Genomic DNA, 20,826 nt, shown 5'->3' on the forward strand with positions numbered 1-20,826 from the left:
GCAGTGGTAGCAATACATGGTTATAACATCTACAAAAAAGACAGAAATGTCAATGTGGGTGGTGTTGCGGTGTATATTCAGAACCACCATTCCTGTAAAGCGTATAGATGATCTAATGTTAAAAAACTGTGGAAGTAATATGGCTACAGGTTCATCTGCCTCACTTAAAGCCCATTATTGTGGGAAGCCGCTATAGACCACCAAGTGCTAACAATCAGTATCTGGATAACGTGTGAAATGCTTGATAATGTACGTGATATCAACAGAGAGGTACAGTTGAAGTCGGAAGTTTACATACACCTTAGCCAAACATTTAAACTCAGTTTTTCACAATTCCTGACATTTAATCCTAGTAAAAATTCCCTGTCTTAGGTCAGTTAGGATCACCACTTTATTTTAAGGTTGTGAAACGTCAGAATAATAGTAGAGAGAATTACTTATTTCAGCTTTTATTTCTTTCATCACATTCCCAGTGGATCAGAAGTTTACATACACTCAATTAGTATTTGGTAGCATTGCCTTTAAATTGTTTAAATTTGGGTCAAATGTTTCAGGCGGCCTTCCACAAGCTTCCCACAATAAGTCGGGTGAATTTTGGCCCATTCCTCCTGACAGAGCTGGTGTAACTGAGTCAGGTTTGTAGGCCTCCTTGCTCGTACACGCCTTTTCTGTTCTGCCCACAGATTTTCGATAGGATTAAGGTCAGGGCGTTGTGATGGCCACTCCAATACCTTGAATTTGTTGTCCTTAAGCCATTTTGCCACAACTTTGGAAGTATGCTTGGAAGACCCATTTGCGACCATGCTTTAAATTCCTGACTAATGTCTTGAGATGTTGCGTCAATATATCCACATAATTGTCCATCCACATAATTGTCCTTCCTCACGATGCCATCTATTTTGTGATGTGCACCAGTCCCTCCTACAGCAAAGCACCCCCACAACATGATGTTGCCACCCCCATGCTTCACGGTTGGGATGGCGTTCTTCGGCTTGCAAGCCTCCCCCTTTATCCTCCAAAAATAACAAAGATCATTGTGGCCAAACAGTTCTATTTTTGTTTCATCATACCAGAGGACATTTCTCCAAAAAGTATGATCTTTGTCCCCATATGCAGTTGCAAAACGTAGTATGGCTTTTTTTATAGCGGTTCTGGAGCAGTGGCTTCTTCCTTGCTGAGCGGCCTTTCAGGTTATGTGGATATAGATACTTTGTACCGGTTTCCTCCAGCATCTTCACAAGGTCCTTTGCTGTTGTCCTGGGATTGATTTGCACTTTTCGCACCAAAGTCAATTAGCCTATCATAAGCTTTTAAAACCACAACATAATTTTCTGGAATTTTCCAAGCTGTTTAAAGGCACATTCAACTTGTGTATGTAAACTTATGACCCACTGGAATTGTGATACAGTGAATTATAAGTGAATTAATCTGTCTGTAAACAAATGTTGGAAAAATGACTTGTGCCATGCACAAAGTAGATGTCCTAACCAACTTGCCAAAACTATAGTTTGTTAACAAGAAGTGGTTGAAAAACGGGTTTTAATGACTCCAATCTAAGTGTATGTAAACCTCCGACTGTAGATACTGTGGTAAACTTCCGACTGTACATACTGTGGTAAACTTCCGACTGTACATACTGTGGTAAACTTCCGACTGTACATACTGTGGCAGACCAGAGGGTTTGGTCAAAACTTTTACACAGATCAGACATGGACAGAGCAGGATATTTGTATATATATTTGTATATTTTCTGTGTGATTTCAATATTGACTGGCTTTTATCAAGCTGCCCACTCAAGAAAAAGCTTCAAACTGGTTCAGGTTATCAGTCAACCTACAAGGGTAGTTGCAAACAGCACAGCAATGAAATCATCAACATGTATTTATCACAACTTCTACTGATGCTGCAGAAATGTGCTTTAAATTGCTTCCAACACTCTTCTCAGCAAACTGGATGCAGTTTATCACAGTGCCATCCGTTTTGTCACTAAAGCACCTTATACCACCCACCACTGCGACTTGTATGCTCTAGTCGGCTGGCCCTCGCTACATATTCGTCGCCAGACCCACTGGCTCCAGGTCATCTACAAGGCCATGCTAGGCAAAGCTCCGCCTTATCTCAGCTCACTGGTCACGATGGCAACACCCATCCGTAGCACGCGCTCCAGCAGGTGTATCTCATTGATCATCCCTAAAGCCAACACCTCATTCGGCCGCCTTTCGTTCCAGTACTCTGCTGCCTGTGACTGGAACGAATTGCAAAAATCGCTGAAGTTGGAGACTTTTATCTCCCTCACCAACTTCAAACATCAGCTAGCTGAGCAGCTAACCGATCGCTGCAGCTGTACATAATCTATTGGTAAATAGCACACCCATTTTCACCTACCTCATCCCCACAGTTTTTATTTATTTACTCTTTTGCACACCAATATCTCTACCTGTACATGATCATCTGATCATTTATCACTCCAGTGTTAATCTGCAATATTGTAATTATTCGCCTACCTCCTCATGCCTTTTGCACACATTGTATATAGACTCCCCTTTTTTCTCTGTGTTACTGACTTGTTAATTGTTTACTCCATGTGTAACTCTGTGTTGTCTGTTCACACTGCTATGCTTTATCTTGGCCAGGTCGCAGTTGCAAATGAGAACCTGTTCTCAACTAGCCTACCTGGTTAAATAAAGGTGAAATAAAACATTTAAAAATAAAAAAAATTAAAAAAGCAGTATCCAAATCCAATGGGTGTAGTGATCATAATATAGTAGCCATATCTAGGAAAACCAAATTTAAGGCTTGGCCTAAACATGGTGTATAAGAGATCATTCAATAAGTTTTGCAGTAATTCCTCTGTTGATGATTTAAATAATATTTGCTGGTCTGTATGTGTGTAATGAGGTGCAACTACAGTAGCTGCTGCACTTGACACAACCGATTCGAAAACGTACTGCAAATTGAGAAATCATGTGACTAAACTGAATAAAAAGAAGATGAAACTACACTGTGAAACAAAGATTAATTATATAAAGACTAAATAGTAAAAAGCTTTGGAGCACCGTAAATGAAATTTTGGGCAAAAAGGCAAACTCATTCATTGAATCAGATGGCTCATTCAGCACAAAACCCACTGATGTTGCCATCTACTGTAATGATTATTTCATTGTCAAGATTAGCAAACATGCCGGCAACAAACGCTGACACTACACATCCAAGTACGGTATAACTGAACAAATTATGAGAGACAAGCATTGTAATTTTGAAATCCGTAAAGTGAGTGTGGAAGAGGTGAAAAAAGTATTGTTGTCTATCAACAATGGTAAGCCACCGGGTTCTGACAACTTGGATGGAAAATTACTGAGGATAATAGAGGACGATATTGCCACTCCTATTTGGCATATCTTCAATCTAAGCCTACTAGAAAGTGTGTGCCCTCAGGCCTGGAGGGAAGCAAAAGTCATTCTGCTATGCAAGAATAGTAAAGCCCCTTTACTGGCTCAAATAACCAACCAATCAGCCTGTTACCAACCCTTCCTAAACTTAAAAAAAAAAAAAAGTTGCTATTTTACATTGAATATATTGACAACAGACTTTTAGCACGCTTATAGGCAAGGACATTCAACAAGCACAGCACTTACACAAAAGACTGATGATGAAAAGATTGTGGGGGCTGTTTTGTAAGACTTCAGGATGGCTTTCGACATTATCGATCATAGTCTGCTTCTGGAAGAAAAAAATGTGTTATGGCTTCACACCCCATGCTATATTGTGGATAAAGAGTTACCTGTCCAACAGAACACAGAGGGTGTTATTTAATGGAAGCCTCTCCAACATAATCCAGGTAAAAATCAGGAATTTCACTTCTTTAGGTCGAGGTCGGCTAGCTAGAGCGACATCTTGAGAAACAACTGGTCTGGTTGTAGTGGTGTATGTACAGTACACTCTTCTAATGTACCTTTTTTTTTGAGTGCATAATAATCTACAAGACAGGTACAATGTCCAGACATTGATTGTTAATGTACTGTGATTCAACAAAGTATTAAAGTTGTATGTGGTACTTTAGCAATAATAAGGCCTAAGGAGGCATGGTATATTGTGAATATAGTACAGTATATACCACAGCCAAGGGGTGTTGTTTGGCACAATATATGAGTGGAGACAGTTGTACCTTTAACTTATGGGCTCACAGCAAACACATCAAATCTGCTTTGAGGAAGCCAATGCCACACTGCACCTTGTGCCACCAATGACATCAATCAACACCAAATGCCCTAAAGGATTCATCCTTCTTTTGATAAACAACCATGTTAAAAGGATAGTTCACCCACATTACAAAGTGGCACATTTGAAGACAGTATGAAGAAAGTATGGATTGCTGACATCTTACTGCATAGACTGCTAACAGAGTACAGAAACCAATATGTTATTGTGTAATTTGGGTGAAATATCCCTTTTAGGCCACTTACGGCGAACCCTCCAGGGCCCAATCCACAGTTAGTCTGGGTCTCACTGGATGACGGAAGAAATGAATAAATAGATAAACAGATGAATAGCAAAGAGAAGGAATGGGAGTCTATGCTGGTTGGCCATCCATCATATATCCCATTACCACACAGTGGGAGCAGTATGTATTATGGAGTCAGCCTCCTAAGAAGATACAAATTCAACTTTTCCCTCCAATTTGTTATAGCTTTCAACTCGCCGTTGTTGTTTCTTTGAATTATGAATAGATTTCTGTCCTCGACTTTGCTCAAGCAAGCCGTATGCGAAACGAGTAGGAAAACACATTTGGAACCCGGCACGCTTTGAAACAGTCGAGTGCATATGCATAAACATTCACACTTAAAGCGCCCTAAGAGCGACAACACACGTTCAATATTTCAGCTTTTCCTTTGTTCATCGACTGTGTGTGTGTGTCTGATAAATATGAAGTGCCAGAGCATGAGCGCAAGAACATGTGGGTGCCAGAGTTAAAGTTTACCTCAGAATGAATGACAGATTTCACATAATACGGCCCCGAGCGAAAAGGAAATTAAGAATATGGAATTCCTAAATTGAAATCTCAAAACTTAATTTCTTCCCCCAAACTGGTTACGTAAACATATGACTCTAGGCCAGAGATCCTGCATGTGCCATTCAGAGAAAAGAGGGAGCGGAGAAGGGAGTGAGAAGAGACAGAGAGAGGAAAAGACGGGAGAGATAGCGAGAGAGACAAGAGCGAGATGAGAGAGAAAGCGAAACACAGAAGAGAGAGAGAGAGAGATGTAGAAAGACAGAGTGAGAAGAAGGAAGGAATGTAAATACACAGCAAACCAATAGCACATTTTGGCCCCAGCAGTTTGTTTGGGTATTTAGACTGTAGGCTACAATCAAGTCCTCAAAGCCTCAGTCCAAATGACAAGGCCCTGATACAGCGGCACAGATCCACTAAACAAAGGCTGAGCAAGCTAAAGCTCAACGCATACAACCTTCAAGGTCAACCCCAGTTATTTGTCAATCATTGTGGATGGGAGAAAAATGAATAAAGATGCATAAATGGCTTGAATAAAGAGAGGGCAGGAGGAAAGAAGGAAAGGACGAGAAAAGGGGAAGTGATTTTTGCATTGGCTGAACTTCTGGGGCCTGTTTTGTTTGACCAGATGTAGAATTAGTACACATCACTTTGCATCAGCGAGACGTAAACCATAAAGCCACCATGGAGAGTACACCTCCCTCTCGCCGCACCAGAGTTTGCTGGTGTCTGTAATTCTGCTCGTGCAATTATCGATGGGATGCCAATCCCCAATGTAAAGACTCATTCCTTAAGAAAATAGGAGCATATACCTGGATAGATGTGCCCAGCTGTTTTTCCAACTGGAATCAGTAATTGAAAACAGAGCGTTTCTGTTTTTACACGGATAAACCCGGAAAAAAGCGTCAATGACGTTTCAAGTCGTCGTCTTTCAAGAGCTACAGTATAAATCAAATTAGTAAAACCTGACTAATAGAAATTGGTAGTACACTGCAATACACTCTCTTATTTCTGTGATAGGGTGACTTCCACAAACTAACCTTGCTGGAACACAGCAGACAAAACAGAAAACAGGCTAAATCAATACAGTGGATTAAGAATCACGATGCTATATTATGGCTAGCTGGAAACGATAACTTTACCCCGTTACTGCCGCTATTCAATCAAAACCAGTATATGGAAATTCAGGCAGAAAAACAGCGAGAGAGCGCTCTGGTGTTCCTTTTAGCTTCACAACATCAATATTGTCCAAATGGTCACACAAACAGACATTTCCCGGATACCCTCCACATGCAGCTTTTGATTGAACAAGGTGAAAGAGGACTAAAAAGGTGTACTACAGATGAGTTCGAAGGAGAGAAGGTGATGCTGTCATTGTCTCTGGGGCGTTTTGGGAGGCCCCAGATCCTGTGGCGTGTCAATGAATCAGACTAAACGTGTGTGACAAGCAGCGGGCCAGGAGGGAGGGAATGAAAGAGGGATGGAGGAAGAAAAGTCATCCCCCCCCATCCCCATGCACCACATTGGTGTTGGTGGGGAGCTCTGGGGGTAATCTGCGGCTGCATGCGATAGAGAGACGAGCCCCTTTATTTAGACGCAATGGTAGGCCCCTAATTGCAGCTGATGCTGAGAAACACATGTTAAAAGGGGGGCGAGTCAGATGTTAGCAGTACAACCATATGGTTTCTCCTTCACCTACGGGAGATGGGCCTGTACCCAGAGACGACAGACAGCACAAGGGATCAGATCATGGCAGGCTGCGCACTGAAAACTTGACTTAGGCAGAGTCCCAAATGGCCCCCTACACCCAATATAGTGTACTACTTTTTACTAGAGTGCTATGTGGAAAGAATCCTGGCATGCTGCGCACTGACAACTTCACTTAAGTTGCATACCCAAATGGCACCCTATTCCCTATATAGTGCACTACTTTTGACCAGAGACCTATGGGCCCTGGTTAACAGTATTACACTATATAGGAAATAGGGGGCCATTAGGGAAGCATACCCTTGACTTACTTTATTTGATGTATTATTTGCCAGGGACAACGCACAAATCTTCAATATTTCTGTAGAAAGGAATTCACTTTTGTTTCATCACTTTCACAGTTGTTATTTTGGGTTTTTATAGTTGCTCTAAGAAACACTGACTTTCAGTAAGTCCATTAAAATAAGGGGGAGCTGAAACGACAACATTGAGTATTATAAGTCAAACAGCTTTCCAAAAATTTGGTGCACAAATAAAAAGGGGAACAACAGATACTAAACGGAGAAAATCTGACCATTAGAACCCTTGTTAATATTGACTTAACACTATTATTTTACAAAAACATTTTCTATTAGCACTTATAGAATTATATTATATTTCTAAGTTGTTTGTGAAAGCCCTGAAACATGTCAACAGTACCTCTCTGTACGAGATTTTTTTATTATTACTTGTTAAACAAAATCTCTTTCTCTGAGCAACTGTATTAGTATAAAAAATTAAAAAACATTTGTAGCATACAATATAGCTCAGTATTCGTTTTATTTTTTTCAAGGATGTCAACAATTACGTGAGGATAACAACACAGCCTTTTTCTAAAATGTTTTATGGGATTGGAGGACACGTTGGGAGGATCTTAGACTATTCCTTCAAATAGAATCTTTCCAGATCCTTGATATCCTTCGTCTGAACTTGTGGACTGCACTTTTCAGTTCATTTTCAATGGGGTTCAAGTCCAGAGACTGAGACTTTTATTTTGTGATCAATTAATTTTTGATTAGTTCTTCGGGTTATTGTCTTACTGGAAGATCCACTTGTGTCAGCCTCCTGGTAGAGCCCAAGCAGGTTTTTGGATTAAATGTCTTGGTATTGGGTAATGTTCATTCTGTTAAATAGAGTTATAGAGCGCCACACTTTACACTTCCTTAGAGCTCAGCGCATACGTACTATATGCACAATACAACAACACCCACAGACAATGCACACAATCAACCTCATCTCTCCTCACTCGCTCTCTATCTATCTCTCTTTTCATTCATTAAACTCCAAACTCCTTCATCACCATGTCTCTTTCTCTCCCTCTCTCTGTGTCCTCCTCACACTATCTAGTTCCACTGCTCCCTTGGCGGTCAGGGGGGTGCCCTACCCACTACCCGCCGACGATTAAAGAAAGTGGCCCGGTATTAAAAACAAATATTCAATCATTGCTCATGTTGCGTTGGATTATGGGCGGGCTCGTCAAGACGATTAGTTAGAGTGGTTGTGCGAGCGCTGAGGCTCCGCTGAGCTTTACATATGCAAACAGTAGAGTAAAGCAGAGCAGTAGAGTACAATTGCTAGCGCAAAGCTCACTAGATGCTCAATCATGCAGAGCGGAGCACATTGATATGGGAGGTGGTGCCGCACAGGAAATTAGCTGGATAATAACGGCTGACAATCAATATTTATGTTTGTGCTTCACAAATAATTAAATAAAATTGGCCTCGGCTGTGTTTTGTGGGCCCCCTCGCTTGCTGTAATTGATGGACAAGTCACATAATACTGTAAGTTGCATGGGCTCACCGTGTGCGATAATAGTTTAGACATTTGTTAACAGGGGGAGGATTTCTTCTTTGCCAAGATAATCCATCCACCTGAGGTGTGGCATATCAATAAGCTGATTAAACAGCATTACACAGGTGCACCTGTGGACAATAAAAGGCCACTCTAAAATATGCAGTTTTGTCACAACACAATGCAACAGATGTCTCAAGTTGAGGGAGCGTGCAATTGGCATGCTGACTGCAAGAATGGCCACCAGAGGTGATGCCAGAAAATGTTCATTTCTCTACCATAAGCTGCCTCCAAAGTCGTTTTAGAGAATTTGGCAGTAATTCCAACTGGCCTCACAACCAGAGACCACGTGTATAGTGTCGTGCGGTGAGCGGTTTGCTGTGAAAAGAGTGCCGTTGGTGTTATGGTAAGAGCAGGCATACGCTACGGACAACAAACAATTGCATTTTATCGATGGCAATTTCAATGCAAAGAAATACCATGAGATCCTGAGGCCCATTGTAAGGTCCATTTAAAAAAAAAAATCTGTGACCATCAGATGCATATCTGTATTCCCAGCCATGTGAAATCAATAGATTAGGGCCTAATGAATTTATTTAAATTGACTGATTTCCTCATATGAACGGTAACTCAGTAAAAACCTTTAAAATTGTTGCATGTGGCGTTTATATTTTTGTTTAGTATAACTACACCCAGTCACGACAAAGGTATAGGCATCCTTCCTAACTCAGTTGCCGGAGAGGAAGGAAACTGCTGAGGCATTCTAGAAAACTGAGGACGAATCAACATTGTTGTTACTCCACAATACTAACCGAATTGACAGAGGGGAAAAAGGAAGCCTGTATAGAATAAAAAGATTCCAAAACATGCATCCTGTTAGCAACAAGGCACTAAATTAACACAGCAAAAAGTGTGGCAAAGCAATTCACTTTTTGTCCTCAATACAAAGTAGTATTTTTGGGGCGAATCAAATACAATGCATTACTGAGTACCACTCCATATTTTCACGTGTAATGGTGGCTGTATCATGTTATGGGTGTGTTTGAAATCATTAAGGACTGGGGCATAATCCTAGAGGAAAACCTGGTTCACTCTGCTTTCCACCAGACACTGGAAGATGAATTCACCTTAACTTAAAACACAATATCCCAGTAGCCTAGTGGTTAGACTGGTGGGCCAGTAACTGAAAGGTTGCTGGATCGAATCGCTGAGCAGACAAGGTAAAAAAAAATCTGTCGTTCTGCCCCTGAACAAGGCAGTTGGCCTACCGGGGAAAATTGGGTTATCATTGAAAATAAGACTTGCCTAGTTAAATAAAGGTTCAAATTCAAAATAAAAACACATGGCCAAATCTACACTTGAGTTGCTTACAAAGACAGTGTATAAAGGCACAAGGCGAGACCCAAATACAGACAAAGGGGGCAGGAGGCAGATGGTTGGAGTCTTACAATGTTTATTAATTCAAACGGGTAGTCAAGAGAATGGTCGTGGACAGGATCCATGGATCCGGAAGACATGCTGCGCCATAAGCTGGGCCGTCTCCTTGGCTGAAGGTAGTTTGGGAAGAGGGATGAAATGGGCGGCCTTGGAGAAGCGGTCGACTACCATCAGAATGACAGTGTTGCCATCAGACAGAGGGAGCCCAATGACAAAGTCCAGAGATATATAATACCAGGGACGATGAGGAACCAATAGTGGCTACAGGAGGCCAGAAGGAGCTTGCCATGGAGTCTTGTTTTGAGCACACACAGTGTCATGCAGTGACGAAGGCAGAGACGTCAGGGACCAGTGGGCCACCAGAAGCGTTGTCGAAGGAAGGTTAGTGTACAACGGGACGCTGGATGACAGGTCAGCCTGGAGGAATGAGCCTATTCCAGGACCCGGGACCGGACTAGGGATAAACAGACGGTTAGCCGGACCCCTTCAGGTCCAGGTTGGGAGCGTTGCGCCTCACGAACCAGGTCTTCAATACCCCAATCCACAGTGGCAGCAAGGCATGAGGTAGGGAGAATGGTTTTGGAAGTCAAGGGTGTGGCAGAGGAACTATATAGGCGGGAGAGAGCATCAGGGTTCACATTTTTAGACCCAGTATGGTAGGAAATTGTAAAAGTTGAATCTGGTACAACAGGAGGGCACACCGGGCCTGCCTTGAGTTGAAGCGCTTGGCTGAATGGAGATATTCCAAGTTTTTATGGTCGGTCCAGACCAGGAATGGCTGTTCTGCTCCTTCCAGCAAGTGCCTCCACTCCTCCAACACCATATTTACTGCCAGGAGTTCTCGGTTGCCAACATCGTAGTTCCTCTCAGCAGGATTGAGATGATGGGACAAGAAGGCACAGGGATGAAGCTTCTGGTCCTGGGCAGATCGCTGGGTCAGGATGACCTCCACTCCAACATCCGAAGCATCCACTTCCACCACAAATTGGCGCGAGGGGTCCGGATGGATGAGTGCTGTTGTGAACCGATGCTTCAGGTCCACAAAGGCTTTGTTGATAGCTGGAGACCATTTGAACGGTACCTTGGGGGAGGTGAGTGCCGAGAGGGGTGCCGCCAGGGTGCTGTAATCCCGAATGAAACGACGGTGGAAGTATGGAAACCCAAGAAACCGTTGCAACTGCACCCTGTACGTTGGTTGAGGCCAATCCACCACTGTTTTCACATTTCCAGGATCCATCTAAACATTGCCCTCAGCAATGACATATCCGAGAAAGGTGATTGTAGAGCGGTGGAAATCACACTTCTCTGCTTTCACAAACAATTGGTTCTCCAGGAGGCGCTGAAGGACCTGTCTGATGTGGAGTACATGTTCTTGGGCAGATTGGGGAAAAAAACAGGATGTCGTCCAGGTAGAGGAACACAAACCGGTTTAGCATGTCCCGAAGCACATCATTGACCAAAGCCTGGAAGACAGCGGTGAGTTGGTGAGTCCAAATGGCATGACCTGACACTCATAATGTCCACTGGCTGTGTTGAAGGCTGTCTTCCACTCATCCCCCTCGCGTATCCGAACCAGGTGATAGGCAATCCATATGTCCAACTTGGAAAACATGGTAGCCCCCTGGAGAGGTTCAAATGCCGAGGGGAGGTAGGGGGTAACGATTTGACCGTGATATCGTTAAGTCCCTGGTAGTCAATGCATGGGCGCAGGGTCTTGTCCTCCACAAAGAAAAGCCATGCTCCGGCAGGAGATGCAGAAGGACAGACGGCCCCAGTGGACAGAGACTCCTCTATGTACTCCTCCATAGCCTTGGTCTCTGGTCCGGACAGAGAATACAGCCGACCCGAGGTGGTGTAGTGCCTGGGAGAAGATCAATGGCACAATCATAAGGATGGTGCAGGGCAAGGGAAGTAGCACGTGCCTTACTGAACACTTCCAGGAGGTCATGGTATTCAGTAGGAAAACCAGAAACATCCACAGTCTTGCTAACATCCTGAGGAGGATGACTTGGGGAAGGCTGTGCTGCTTGAAGGCAGTGGGAATGGCAAAAAGGACTCAGAATGTAGCGTGTGGTCCAGTCAATCACAGGATTGTGTTTTGTAGCCTGGAAAATCCCAAAACAACCGGAACATGGGAAGATGCAATGAGGAGGAACTGTATGGTCTCACTGCGGTTACCAGAAACCCGTAATTGAACGGGCACAGTACTATGGGTGACTTCCCATATAGAGTGGACGTCCAGTGCCCTAGCATCCATGGGCACAGAGAGCGGCTGAGTGGGAATACCAAGCGCCGATGCTATCGTGGCATCCATAAGACATTCATCAGCCCCAGAGTCAATGAGCACTCGGAGAGACTTAGATTGGTCGCCCCACAGCACAAGAGCAAAAAGGGGTGTGCGGGTGATGGGAATTAGAGAATTCCCAGTCTGACTCACCATAGTACTGGTACCCATTAGAGACAAGGGTTTCCTAATAGGGCAGGTAGCTATAAAATGTCCTGCCCCTCCACAGTACAGACAACTGTTATTATTCATCTTCCGTGAGCACTCCCAAACTGATAGCCTAGTTCGTCCCAACTGCATAGGCTCAGGAATATCCAAATCACCCGTCGCAGATTCACGAGAGAGCTCGGGGGACATCAACTCCTCTCGGAAGAGCTGCCTGCCCTCGGAAACTTCTGGATTCCATAGGAGGTGAACGCACCATATCGGGAGCACGAGTGTGCCCGAGACCAGACCTCCTCTCACTTGCGTTCCCTTAGGTGTCCTTCAATTTGAATGGCTAAGGCGATAAGAGAGTCGAGGTCCACCGGCAGTTCCCGAGCAGCTAGCTCACCCTTTACCTCCTCAGATAATCCGTGCAGAAAAGTATCGAAAAGAGACTCCGGATTCCAGGCACTCTCGGCAGCCAACGTGCGAAAGTCCACCGCGTAGTCTGCCACACTACTGAGTTTTGACGTAAGTCAAGCAGTTTTCTGGCCGCCTCTCTCCTTTAAACCGGAGACTCAAACTCACCTCTGCCATTAATTCCTCCAAATGACCGCAAATGGCAGATTGTTGCTCCCAAACTGCTGTAGCCCAGGAGACAGCCCATCCCAACAATCGATCGGTCTGAAGAAAACGAAGATGGCTGTAGCTCAAAAATAAGCGAGCACAGAGAAAGAAAATCCTGGCAGGTACCAGGATTCCCCGAATATCGCTCTGGAGGAGGTACGCGGGGTTCACAGGGAGTCGGGATAGGCTGTACAAACTCACCACAGATAGGGAAAAAATTACTGGATGATTGGGGTTTTTCAGAGGTGGTAGACAGTCTGAGATAACTCCCCGATTTGCTCCATAATAGCCTTTAACCCATGGTCGTGGGTACAAAGTTCAGAAACAGGCAAGGGTAAAAACCGGGAGGACTAGAAAAAGGAGAATGCAAAAAGCAGGAGAATGGGGGAAAATGCTGGTTGACTTGGAAACATACAAGACGAACTGGCACAGAGAGACAGGAAACACAGGGATAAATACACTGGGGAAAATAAGCGACACCTGGAGGGGGTGGAGACAATCACAAGGACAGGTGAAACAGATCATGGCGTGACACAGTGAATGTTCCAAAGTGGCCTCGTTACAGTTTTGACTTACAACAACCAATTTGACAGAGCTTGAAGAATTTTCTCAAGAACAAAGGGAAAATGTTGCACAATCCAGGAGTGGACAAATTTACCCAGAAAGACTCACAGCTGTAATCAGTGCAAAAAGTACTTCTACAAAGTATTGATTCAAAGGTGTGAATACTTACAGTACCAGTCAAACATTCAGACACACCTACTCATTTTCCTTAGTTTTTACTATTTTCTACATTGTAGAATAATAGTGAAGACATCAAAACTATGAAATAACACATATGTAGTCACACAAAAAAGTGTTAAACAAATCAAAATATATTTTATATTTCAGATTCTTCAAAGTAGCCACACTTTGCCTTGATGACAGCTTTGCACACTCTTGGCATTCTCTCAACCAGCTTCATGCGGTAGTCACCTGGAATGCATCTCAATTAATAGGTGTGCCTAGTTAAAAGTTCATTTGTGGAATTTCTTTCTTTCTTAATACGTTTGAGTCAATCAGTTGAGTTGTGGCAAGGTAGGTGTGGTATACAGAAGATAGCCCTATTTGGTAAAAGACCAAGTCCACATTATGGCAAGAACAGCTCAAATAAGCAAAGAGAAACGACAGTCCATCATTACTTTAAGACATAATTGTCAGTCAATACGGAAAATGTCTTTAAGTGCAGTCCATCAAACGCTATGATGAAACTGGATCTCATGAGGACCACCACAGGAAAGGAAGACCCAGAGTTACTTCTGCTGTAGAGGATAAGTTCATTAGAGTTAACATCACCTCAGATTGCAGCCCAAATAAATGCTTCACAAAGTTCAGGTAACAGACACATCTCAACATCAACTGTTCAGAGGAGACTGCGTGAATCAGGCCTTAATGGTCAAATTGCTGCAAAGAAACCACTACTAAAGGACAACAATAATAAGAAGAGACTTGTTTGGGTCAAGAAACACAAGCAATGGACATTAGACTGGAGGAAATCTGTCCTTTGGTCTGACGAGTCCAAATATGAGATTTTTGTCTCCAACTGCCATGTCTTTGTAGGGTGAACGGATGATCTCTGCATATGTGATTCCCACCGTGAAGTATGGAGGATGAGATGTGATGGTGTGGGGGTGCTTTGCTGGTGACACTGTCAGTGATTTATTTAGAATTCAAGGCACACTCAACCAGCATAGCTACAACAGGATTCTGCAGCGATACGCCATCCCATCCAGTTTGCGCTTAGTGGGACTATCATTTGTTTTTCAACAGGACATTGACCCAAAACACTCCTCCAGGCTGGTTAAGGGCTATTTGACCAAGGAGAGTGATGGGAGTGCTACATCAGATGACCTGGCCTCCACAATCATCCGACCTCAACCCAATTGAGATGGTTTGGGATGAGTTGGACCGCAGAGTGAAGGATAAGCAGCCAATAAGTGCTCAGCATATGTGGGAACTCCTTCAAGACTATTGGAAAACAATTCCTCATGAAGCTGGTTGCCAAGAGTCATCAAGTCAAAGGGTGGCTACTTTGAAGAAAATCAAATATCAAATATATTTTGATTTGTTTAATACTTTTTTGGTCACTACATGATTCCATATATGTTATTTCATTGTGTTGATGTCTTCACTATCATTCTACAACGTAGAAAATAGTAAAAATAAAGAAAAACCCTTGAAGGTGTGTCCAAACTTTTGACTGGAATTTGTATGTAAATGAGATATTTCTGTATTTCAGTTTGGTCTGCTCTAATTATGTTTGTAACCAGTTTATAGTAGCGATGAGGCACCTCAGGGGTTTGTGATATATGACCAATATAACACGGCTAAGGGCTGTGTCCTAGCACTCCATGTTGCGTTGTGCATAAGAACAGCCCTTAGCCATGGTATATTGGCCATATACCACACCCCCTCGGGCCTTATTGCTTAAATATAACATAGAAATGCCTCATGAGCTTAGTTAGACTGTTTTTCTCTGTCAGAACCCCAAATATGAGCTAATTTTACTCCATTGTGTGTAAACAATGTATAGCTTCAAAACATGGTTAAAACATAATTTTGAACTCATGGATGGTCAGTCCTTGAACCCATCCCTCACCAGTTTACCAAAAAAGTGTCAGGCTGAGCAGTTGTATGAATACCAGATTGCAGTTTTAAAGAAATGCGAAGATATAGCAGCTTGACTCTGTATTTGAGTCACTTACTAAGGAGATGCCACCATCCTTTTTTCACTGCTTTGAAACTTTCCTCTGCTGTGTGTGTCTGTCTGTGTTGTGTTTGTGTGTGTATAGGTGTGTGTGCATGTGCGTAAATGCTTTGTGTGTGCACGCGTGCATATGTGATTGCGTGCATGCATGGCTGTGTTGTGTGTTATCATGTGTGTTTTCCTCCCCTTCAATTACATTGACTCCACTCAGTGATACACGGGTCAGGGAACTGCATTAAAGCTGTTCAGTCTGTGCAGTCTGGACAGTGTTTGAGTCCTACAGAGGAGCTATCACGTCTGGGTTCACTCTCTGTGCCAAGCACCGCTCCTCGTTCACAACCTAATGCATCGCAGATTCGCTGTTCAATCAAAGCCAATACGCAGGTTTCCGCAGTAAGACTAGGATGAGATTGTTCTCGAGGAAGACGGTTTGAATAAATGTGAGGTTGAATTGACATGTTATGTCATTATAAAAACACTTTTTTTGTTGATTAAATGACTCCAAACTCGTGTTGCGCCAAGATCCGGTTTCAGGTTTCGATTGAATAAAGTTCCATATTTCTCAGTCCTAATTACATAGGCTACTCAAAATCCTCTAAAGAGGAACTATTATTGGTTTAGAAAAATCAGCAAAGGTTATTTGTTTTATTTTTTGTTCCTGAATTTCATGATTGCCTCTCGAAGTTGTACAACATTTGAGTAATATGCTTATTTTTTATGTAATTTACAAAAAGGAGGACAAGAGCTCTGTCCTTCTTTTCGGAATTGACTTAGACAGTTGGAAGGTAGGCAGGGTACAGGTTGTAGAGGGGAAAACAGCAAGAAAGTACAGACTGGGTTGAGATTCGTACCCATGCCACTGTGGGCAATATGTCCATGGGAGTCTGCACGACTACAAACTACACTTGGCCACACTCCCACACAGGGTAATATGTTTTTGAAGTGAAGAATGAGTGTCTAAATATTTTTGGGACGATTTAGATTATTTTTGTGAAAAACTGGAGCATATTCTTTTAGCTGTCTTTCCCCCCCTTTCATTCAGCTCTCAGTCCATGGTACGCAATATACAGCCTGAGATCTCGTTTTCAGAGTGAAATGCAGCATTCAGGATGAGGGTCAGCATTGAGGGAGGAAGTCATCGATTCACCTCTGTAGGTAGTATTGTCATCGGAACTGTGGGTGAGGGAGCTTGTGGCTCACCTCTGTTGGCGTTCTCCTCCACAAGGCCTGGGGTGTGGGGGTAGGTAGGGTTAGGGAGTGGGCTGGGTTGGCCGGAGCAGGTCTTGTCTCCCCCTTTGTCCAGGCTGGGACCTTGGGGGCCCTGGGGGGGTGGGTGTGGGGCTGCTGGCGGGCCGGGAGCTGGTCAATGAGCTGGACGGTCTGGAGCTGGCACAGTTCTGGAGGGGCACAGGGAGAAGAGTAAGGAGTCAATCATTACAGTGAGGGAAAAAAGTATTTGATCCCCTGCTGATTTTGTAAGTTTGCCCACTGACAAAGAAATGATCAGTCTATAATTTTAATGGTAGGTTTATTTGAACAGTGAGAGACAGAATAACAACAACAAAATTCCAGAAAAATGCATGTCAAAAATGTTATAAATTGCAAAACATGACTTAGTACTTGGTGGCAAAACCCTTGTTGGCAATCAGAGGTCAGATGTTTCTTGTTGTTGGCCACCAGGTTTGCACACATCTCAGGAGGGATTTTGTTCCACTCCTCTTTGCAGATCTTCTACAAGTCATTAAAGTTTCGAGGCTGACATTTGGCAACTTTGAAGCTCTCTCCACAGATTTTTTTATGGGATTAAGGACTGGCTAGGCCACTCCAGGACATTAATGTGCTTCTTCTTGAGCCACTCCTTTGTTGCCTTGGCCGTGTGTTTTGGGTCATTGTCATGCTGGATCATTCAGATGTTCATTGGCAAACTTCAGACGTGCATGTATATGTGCTTTCTTGAGCAGGGGGACCTCGCGGGTGCTGCAGGATTTCAGTCCTTCACAGAGAAGTGTGTTACCAATTGTTTTCTTGGTGACTTTGGTCCCAGCTGCCTTGAGATCATTGACAAGATCCTCACGTGTAGTTCTGGGCTGATTCCTCACTGTTCTCTTCTCATGATCATTGCAACTCAACGAGGTGAGATCTTGCATGGAGTCCCAGGCCAAGGGAGATTGACAGTTCTTTTGTGTTTCTTCCATTTGCGAATATTCGCACCAACTGTTGTTACCTTCTAACCAAGCTGCTTGGCGATGGTCTTGTAGCCCATTCCAGCATTGTGTAGGTCTACAATCTTGTCCCTGACATCCTTGGAGAGCTCTTTGGTCTTGGCCATGGTGGAGAGTTTGGAATCTGATTGATTGATTGCTTCTGTGGACAGGTGTCTTTTATACAGGTAACAAACTGAGATTAGGAGCACTCCCTTTAAGAGTGTGCTCCTAATCTCAGCTCGTTACTTGTAAAAAAGACATCTGGGAGCCAGAAATCTTTCTGATTGAGAGGGGGTCAAATACTCATTGCCCTCATTAAAATGCAAATCAATATTTAACATTTTTGACGTGAGTTTTTATGGATTTTGTTGTTGTTATTCTGTCTCTCACTGTTCAAATAAACCTACCATTAAAATTATAGACTGATCATTTCTTTGTCAGTGGGCAAACGTACAAAATCAGCAGGGGATCAAATACTTTTCCCTCTCACTGTAATGATTGACTGAGGAAGAATAAAAACCATCAAACAAAAATAATATTTATATTTTAAGCATAAAAAATAACAAAATGTGTGCTGAAAATAACTAGAATAAATGTATTAACAAAACATTTAAAAAAAAAATTATATTCAAGGGAAATAATATTTAATCCTTTTGAAAGCATTCAGTTGATCAAATATCTTGTTTTCGAGCTTGATTCTTAGAGGAGGGGAGTGCAGCCTTAGAGGAGGGGAGAGCAGCCAACAGACATAACGTCTATGGGCTTTAGAATGGAAAGCTGTCCTAGCCGACAACCTGACATTACTTCCTCCTTCTGCTCCTTGTAATTCATTGGTAGATTCTCCTACTGACCTGGATGGAAACCTTACAAACTATAAACAAACCCATTTAAGAAAGAAGACCATGTGCAGACCAGTTGACCACCCAGTTAAAATGGTGAAATCCCTCCATGGCATTGTGCATGCAATCAAAGTGTTTTGTGGCAAGTGCACTCTCTATCCATCTCTATGGGCGACACATTTCACAATTTGAACAAATTTAAAACAGGGAATATCTCTAAGAGACCAAAATAAACTCCAATCATTGAATCCCATTTGTTTGCACAGCTATTAAACAGACTTCAGAGAGCATCAGGGCACTTCCATGGGCTCGGCCTCTTGTATTACATATGTCTGTCATGAAGGAATGCCTAGCATCACAGATCTCTGAACAAACTCTCAAAGTTATGCCTGCCGCTCCTTTTACAACCCCTACTCAATGTAGATCTCCAGGAAACACACACGCACCCACACTGTTCGCCCCCGGCTTCCTATATCTTGTCAAAACTTGAATTAAGAAGACTTCCAATATCGATATTTCAGTGCTGTCACAGCCACGGAACTCCAAGTATTGAAAAGGGGTTGTTTTTTATTTGGGTGGTGCAACTGACAGCTTTATTTCACAAAGCAATCTGGCAGTGTGTGTACAAGTGTGGGGTCATGAGGGTCACCAGGCAGTTGGTATCAAGCAGGCAGGCAACATTGGTCTAGAGCTTGTGTATAAATTAACTTGAAAGGGGGACTCCCGGAGGTCTAAAAGGGCTGTTTGCACAACCTACTGCATTTTGGGGCTGCTGAACAGCGGTCAATAGGATTATTAAATTAACAATGACAGAATGTCATTAGATGTAATGATTGGGGGTCATTTTTTCCTTCGCTGCACTATACCTATGCTGACATGAATGCGGCGCCGGATCATTTAAGAGATGTGAACAACAACGCTGCGCTGTGTATCCTCTTTTTATTTATTTTTATTTCAATATTTGCTTTGATGTGCATTCTGAGAAATCTATGGACTAATGGCCATTTAGAAAACAGAGCTGAAACGAACAGCGTGCTTCATTCCAGTGTATCTGGTTATGCGTCACACAATCATTTTACATCAACCTTATGAAACATTCATAAAAAGCCTTTTAGATAAAAACTATTTTTTATGTCTCATTTATCTTCTGAAGTACCATATGCAGTAACGGTATGCTGCAAAGAACTGTATTCGTACCTTCCACCAGAGACGATACTGAATCCTATATTTTACAACTGGGGAGATATAGGGCATGTTCGGTCATCTAGAGCCAAATGTCTCCCATCTCCAGACAGACAGGTAGATACTGTATTTCAGCGGGATTTATGGGGCAAAATAGCATTAGCTAAAAAACATCCGCTGCATGGGCAAACTGGATGGCGGACTTTGAGATTGGAAAATTGCCAGAGAGCACTAAAAGGAGCACCCCCACACTGATAATACAGCTGCACGGTATATCAGCTACCCTGGGGTGTGTTTGCCGCCCCCCGAGCCATTTTTTTTTTTACTAGTCACAATCTTCACAGTGTCAGGAACTGTAACGGGGTCAGAAAGGAAGAAGGGGCGATATTCTAAAATCAATCTGCCTTTAAAAATGGTCTGATTCCCTTCTCAATTACCTGATGGTTGAAGGGTGGGGGGGGGACAGGACTGGGGAACAAACTGCTCTGAGCCATAAAGCGTGACAACCCGGGAGAGGAGTTAATGTGATCACTCATAAGGGACGAGTTGCAGAAGGGGGTGGAGGAGAGGGGACAGTTGTTGTGTGTGAAGGGGGGTGGGGGGCTTTGGTTGGTGTGTGTATGTGAGGAGGGGGGCTATTAACTACTTTTAAAGCGCTTTGCCGGAGCTAAGTGATTGCAGGGAGCAGGAGGGAACAGTATAAATAGTGGCCTGACACTTTAATGTCAGGGGACAGCTCGTCCAGGATTAGAAACTTGTAACCCCGGTGGTGCGGGTGACATTGGTCGGGATGAAGGTGCTGGGCCGGCGTGCGGCAT

At 43.2% G+C, this 20,826-nt stretch overlaps 1 protein-coding gene across 8 annotated transcripts in view; it reads right to left on the bottom strand.

Moving 5' to 3' along the window:
• LOC118380691 (adhesion G-protein coupled receptor D2) overlaps nucleotides 1-20,826 on the bottom strand; it is a 165,837-nt gene that overhangs the window by 49,220 nt on the left and 95,791 nt on the right. For 6 of the 8 annotated variants that reach the window (XM_052526438.1, XM_052526470.1, XM_052526443.1 and 3 more), the window contains one exon: nucleotides 16,984-17,180. In XM_052526438.1, the coding sequence (XP_052382398.1) occupies nucleotides 17,034-17,180 (147 nt within the window). In that variant the 3' untranslated portion in view covers nucleotides 16,984-17,033. Of the gene's footprint in view, nucleotides 1-16,930; nucleotides 17,181-20,826 lie in introns of all 8 variants that reach the window. The other 2 variants (XM_052526461.1, XM_052526466.1) reach the window with 1 other exon arrangement.

Source organism: Oncorhynchus keta, chromosome 1 (genome assembly GCF_023373465.1).
Source record: "Oncorhynchus keta strain PuntledgeMale-10-30-2019 chromosome 1, Oket_V2, whole genome shotgun sequence".
NCBI lineage: Eukaryota > Metazoa > Chordata > Actinopteri > Salmoniformes > Salmonidae > Oncorhynchus > Oncorhynchus keta.